The 6,028-nt window shown below is 37.4% G+C and overlaps 1 protein-coding gene across 1 annotated transcript in view; it reads right to left on the bottom strand.

Moving 5' to 3' along the window:
- Nucleotides 1–5,730, bottom strand: part of MRPL39 (mitochondrial ribosomal protein L39) — a gene marked incomplete at its 5' end in the record, with an annotated part of 6,760 nt that extends 1,030 nt beyond the window's left edge. Inside the window, 5 exons of the mRNA XM_010167274.1 lie at nt 1,605–1,717; nt 3,044–3,111; nt 4,391–4,490; nt 4,954–5,093; nt 5,527–5,730. Coding sequence (XP_010165576.1) covers nt 1,605–1,717; nt 3,044–3,111; nt 4,391–4,490; nt 4,954–5,093; nt 5,527–5,730 — 625 coding nt within the window. The remainder of the gene's footprint in view (nt 1–1,604; nt 1,718–3,043; nt 3,112–4,390; nt 4,491–4,953; nt 5,094–5,526) is intronic.
- Nucleotides 5,731–6,028: the final 298 nt, after the last annotated feature.

Raw genomic sequence — 6,028 nt, forward strand, 5'->3', positions numbered from 1 at the left:
ACCCCCACCCGGGGTTGCACAAACCACAGCATACCCAGCCAGTCAAGAGAGGCAATTATCCTGGGGTATTCAGTGTTGCTGCAGCCTCACCTGGAGTACTGCGTGCAGTTCTGGGCTTCACAATTTAAGAAGCATGTCAAGGTACTCAAATGTGTCCAGAGAAGGGCAACAAAGCTGGTGAAAGGGCTGGAAGGAATGTCCTCCGAGGAGCAGCTAAGGGCTTTGGGCTTGTCTAGTTTGAAGAAAAGGAGACTGAGGGGTAACCTTACTGCTCTCTATAGCTTCCTGAGGAGGGGAAGTGGAGAAGGAGGTACTCTTCCACTTGGTATCCTGTAAAAGGATGCATGGGAATGGTTTAATGCTGCGCCAGAGGAGGCTTAGACTGGACACTAAGAAGCATTTCTTTTCTGAGAGGATGGTCAAACCCTTGAAAGGGCCTCCTAGGGAGGTGGTTGATGTCCCAAGCCTGTCAGTGTTTAAGAGGCATTTGGACAACACCCTTAATAACAGGCTTTAACTTGGTCAACCCTGAATTGGTCAGGCAGTTGGACTAGGTGACCATCATAGGTCCCTTCCAACTGAAATAGTCTATTCTATTGTATGTATATGTTATAGGAGGGCCATGCTCTCTCAGCAAAGTTTTATTCAGAAAGATAAAACAAACCTACCACTTCAAATAAAAATAAGAGTTTTTCAAGTCACATGTAAGACTAGAAGACACTATCAGATCAGCTGAACTGATTTCATTAAATGTGTAGTCCTCAACAGCTGGTCATCTGCAAGACAGCAAAGTGTTTCTGCTCTTTCTACACACACACAAACATACACACAGTGTAAAGCTATTAACAAAAGTCAGCTCCCACTTGCTGTCAACGCTTGCCAGCTATCATAGTGAAGAGATGCTAGCCTGTATGTCACATTAATATCATCCTCATTATTAAGCTAAAAAAATAGTTACTTTTGCAACTTTAGCATAATTTTATTTTGGATCACAAAATTATAAATCATTTATCACTTCCTCCATCATCCACCCAACCATCAAAAAGCTGTGGACCAGAGAATTTTTTCCCAAAACACTGCTTAAGTGGGTTTTTTCAGCTAAGATAACTGGAATGTTTCAAACAAGTCTTCTTTTATAGCACAGGCCAGCGTATTTTACCCATTTTCCCCCTGCAGAGCTCAAAAATTCCACTGCATCAAATCCTCATCTGAAGATACCAAGATATGAAAAATCTACATTTCTGTGAATAGGAAAGCCTTTCAACAAACGCTGAGAGGAACAACCATGCCAAGTCTAAGCACCAGAGCTTCAATTTAAAAGTAGTTTAATAGTGAGCTTCAAGATTTCACTAAGAAGTCTACAGTCTTTCCATTTGTCACAAAACTACATGCAGCAAAAGTTCCAGGTGTTGGCCTCTGGAGAGATATCGAAAATGAAATAAGGTAGAGTGACAAAGAGAATGGAGGCACGTTCACTCAGAATAGTGGGAGAAGTAACTTCTTACCTCATCTGTCACATCTTATTTTAGATTTACAAAACCAAGCAGAGATTTAAATTATTTTCTAATTGCCTTTCTAAAAGAAAGGCAAATTCAGACACTTACCTGTTATGTTGAAACATTTCACGTGCTACTTTTGCTTCAACATGCAGCGTTTCAAATGGTAGGTCTTTATCAATTAGCTTTCTGGCATCCCTTGTAAGAGAATGGAAGTTGTCCTAAAAAACAGTTGACATATAAAACTGTCACCACTGTTTCACAGCTGTAGTGAATAGACAAAGCATAGGAAACACTAAATATTAGTAAAAACAATAAGGATCATCTACTATAAACTCTAAAGGTAAGAACATTGCTGTAGCACTGTAACTCTTACTATTTATCACCAACAGATTGCTACATATCATCACTGTTTAAATTGACTGATTCAATGCCCAGTCAAATCAATAGGCATTTTTTCATCAGAAACAATACATATTAATTGAAGTTAAACTTCCCAGGTTTTCCCAACATGATATATACACATACAGCCTTGCTACTGTTAAATATTAATCTGTGTATCTTGTTTCCAAGAGTCACGACTCCACTTAAAATGACCACTATTGTGATAGAATCAAAGGAAAAAAGTACCAAATAACTAATAAATATAAATTGATCACGTTGGTCCAGGAATCCAAAGCTCTGCATACTCAGATTTATTGATAAATAAGAAATTGTTATTAGGAAAAATTACATTTATAATGTCACACAAAAAATATTTCAAACTAAGTTACTTCGACTACAAGGTCATATTGATGAAAAACTCAGCATTGTACCAATATCGCTTTGCTAGCCATACACACCTCTGCTGATACTTGAGCATGAGAACAAGAATAGGCACCAGATGAGTAAAATATTTGTGATGACACCAGCTACCAAACTATTACAAGACTTAGAGATTTTAGATTATTAGATTTACTGAAGAGCATGAAATATAAGCAAGGTATTAAGGACAGCGTCAGCTGAATGTGCTCATAGTTCTTCAATAACAAACTGATTATGCTGTAAACCACTAGATGAAAATACACATATTACACACATTTTTATTTTCAGATGGCTCTACTCACACAAAGGCTTCATTTGCATCTACATTACCAGGCAAGAGCAGCTGAGTAGGCACAGATATGTATAGTAACAAAGATGGCACTGAACTCCCAACAGCCACATCAACTGTTTTGGGAATTGTATTTCAGACAAGAACTAGTGTAGCCCCACAGACCTAAAACCTATAAGCATCTGGAGGACAGCTCAATATTTAATTTCACCTGAAAGGAACACAGTCTGTGTGCTCTGAGAACACGCTGCAATGAGAGCCAATATGTGGTAAATGCAGAGATTAGTTTCTAAGGAGTACTCCTATCCTAAAAAAAATATTAATGTAGAAATACCCAAAAAAACCCCCCAAAACCCAACACAAACCTCACTGCCCCCTCTCGCCCATTAAAAAAGAACCATTGGACAAGGATGCAAGTCATATAACTTTTTGGGCAAGAAGTCACAGTGCTTACTTTTGTTGGTTTCCATTCATTCAGTCTACTGTCCAAAAGCACATCATAACAGAAAGCTCCAGAGATCACTGCAATTTCAGTTCAAAAGAGAAAAATATTAATGTTTGTAAAAAAGTATGTATTTCATTCTTAATATATTCTTATAAATATAACAAAATGAGTGAGAAGAAAACCAGAATGATCTCAAGAAATTAATCATAAATTTTCAGCTGTGATTATACAGTTAAATGGCAGATTAAATCTGTATAATTTTAATTTCATTTCACAGAATAAGAAACTCAGGTGAAATGAGTTTTAATGTAATGTGAGTATAACACAACTCCACTAAAGAGATTAAAAAAAAATTATACTGTTTCCCAAAACTGCATATAACATTGAAAGAAAAAAAAGACGACTTTGAAAACATTCAACATTTTTTCCTTTGTATGCATCATACACTAAAAGTAAATTTGCAGTATGAAATTGTAAAGAGGAATTTATTGCACTGAGAAATCAGACAGTATTAGAGCTGAAGTAAAATGCCTATCCATGACACAAGCATGGCACGAATTTCTGATAAAGGTAACACAAATTTCTGTGGCAGTCATTAGAATGTTCTTTGTGTATATTTTTTCAGTTATTGCCATCAAATCAAGCTTGTGAGCCCAGTAAGCTCACACTATTTTTATACATATAGTATCATGATATAGCTTAGTATATGCAAGATTATTCCAAATCCTGGTAGAATCGAAATATCCATTCTACACTTATGAATCAAGACAAATGCTGAAATTTCTAAAAAGGGAATCAGTTAAAGGAGGACTCCACACGACCAGCAACCATCCTTCTTGCATATCAAATGCATAATCATGCAGGTTTTGTTATATAAGTAACTTCCTCTCTTGTGCATTTTCCCACTTTTGTAAGTCTTAAACCAGGTTACAGATGAGCAAAGGTTGTTACTAACCCTGTTTGTACTTTAATAATCTTCCAACTTTATGTATACATTGTAATGTTTAGCAACTCAAGTGCTCACAAGATTGTGCAGTTAGAGCAAATTTAACAAACCCATCACATCTAAACAGCTTACTCATGTAACTTCACAATAAAAAGGTTATGTCCTTAAGTTACTAACTTAACCTATGAAATCCAGTTACCACACAGAACAATTTTCTGTACTTTGCTAACAAAATTGTTTTCAGTGTGATTACTATAAATAAAGGCTATGACAACAGCATGTAATATACATACCAATGCCAAGTACTTTTCATCATTGGAAAAGAAGCCTCTGGGGTTTTTTTGGTAACACCATTAGACATACACTTAAGCAGCAAAAGACAAGACAATCATATAAAACATTTATATCACCTGGCACTTCTGGAGCTTTAATCAGATTCACTGAATACTCATCTTTGAATGCTCGCTTTAACACACATGCCATGATCATGGCACAGGAACGCCAATAGGCCTATAAAGAGAATTTCAAAACACATATGCATTAACAACCCATATCAGAAGAACATCAGCTGTTTATTCCAAAAGAATACCAACATTTAACTGAATTATGCACAAACCTAGTTGTCAACCGAAGCATTACTTTCTCTAGTATTTCAACTTCTATTTGGAGATGATTCTCCAAATAGAATCAATCAAAACTGCACTTAAAATGCAAGTCAGATGTTTCCCAGGTGATATTTAAATCTGAAATTACAGACTAATACAACAATATAGGTTGAAAGGGATGACAGCACATCACCTAGCCCACGTCATAGTCCAGCTAATAATAAACAGGATGCACCAGCCAACTACTAAAAATATCTGAACTTTAATGACAACAAAGTTCAAGAAAGCACTGATGGAACTGAAAGGGGCATACAGAAGCAAGTGGTGAAAATCAGGGTCACCTACAATGTGATACGATACAGACTTACCTTGTTTACTTCCTCTGGATGTTCATCTTTGAAAGTAAGGAACTGAATTTCACATGATTTGGTCAAGGGTCTATACATATCCCAGACTTCACCATCCACAAGAGCTAGAACGGATTTCTTGCAATGCCATTCACTTAAGTCTAAAAAAGTGTATAAAAACATATTACACAGTTATTAACCATATATCTCAGAGTCAGCAGTTTTTAGCCCCCTGCATTTGTACAAAACAAACTGCAAGCTTCACTTTTGTAAGTGACTTGGAAGGATGAGCTGTTAATAGAGACTCCAAAAATTAACTCAGTGTCTGCCATTGTATTTTAGTACAAATGCATTTTAAACATACCAACTACAAATATTCTGAATACGTCTGTTACCTTGGTTTCTGCTGATGTATTTTAGTACAAATGCAATTTAAACGTACCAACCACAAATATTCTGAATGCGTGTCTGTTACCTTGGTCACTAGAATGTCAATAATATTAACGTTTCAAATTTGGATGACAGGTACTTCAGCTGGCAGTGCAATTTTTATCACCAGTGGCACAAAGTTAGTTTAAGAGTCCATCCACTTACGCATGGCACAGTTGTATGGAGTAGACAAAGCTTTGTTCATTACAAACACACTGCCAGGGTGAGATTTCCCAGTGTATTTTACTTCGATTTTCTCAATTCGTGGATACAGAGACAACTGTCTCTCTTTCTCTTTGGTAAAGAGCTCATTACGCATCCGAATCACTTCGTCTGATGTCAGTCGAGAAAGGGCCGAGCAGAGGAACCCTGGTAAAAGGTATGATCACAACAAGCAACAAGGAGTTTTTAAAGCCTCTTTATAAGACGGTTGCTTCTACAGAAAGGAACACAAGCTACCGCACTGCTAATCCATGTCTCTATCTCAGTGTGCATAAGGGGAACACTGTAGCAGCTCTTACTGCCTCTCCGTTCTCGGTCCCTGCAATGCCTGCACGAACTCACAACAGAAGAAAGCTTAACGACGTACTCTGCCTGCAAATGCTCTTCCCCCAGACAGGCCCCTGCGTACCGCACCCGCTCTGCGCCTCGTTCGCCCCCGCCACCC

Source organism: Antrostomus carolinensis, unplaced genomic scaffold (genome assembly GCF_000700745.2).
Source record: "Antrostomus carolinensis isolate BGI_N321 unplaced genomic scaffold, ASM70074v2 scaffold24894, whole genome shotgun sequence".
NCBI classification, from domain to species: Eukaryota; Metazoa; Chordata; class Aves; order Caprimulgiformes; family Caprimulgidae; genus Antrostomus; species Antrostomus carolinensis.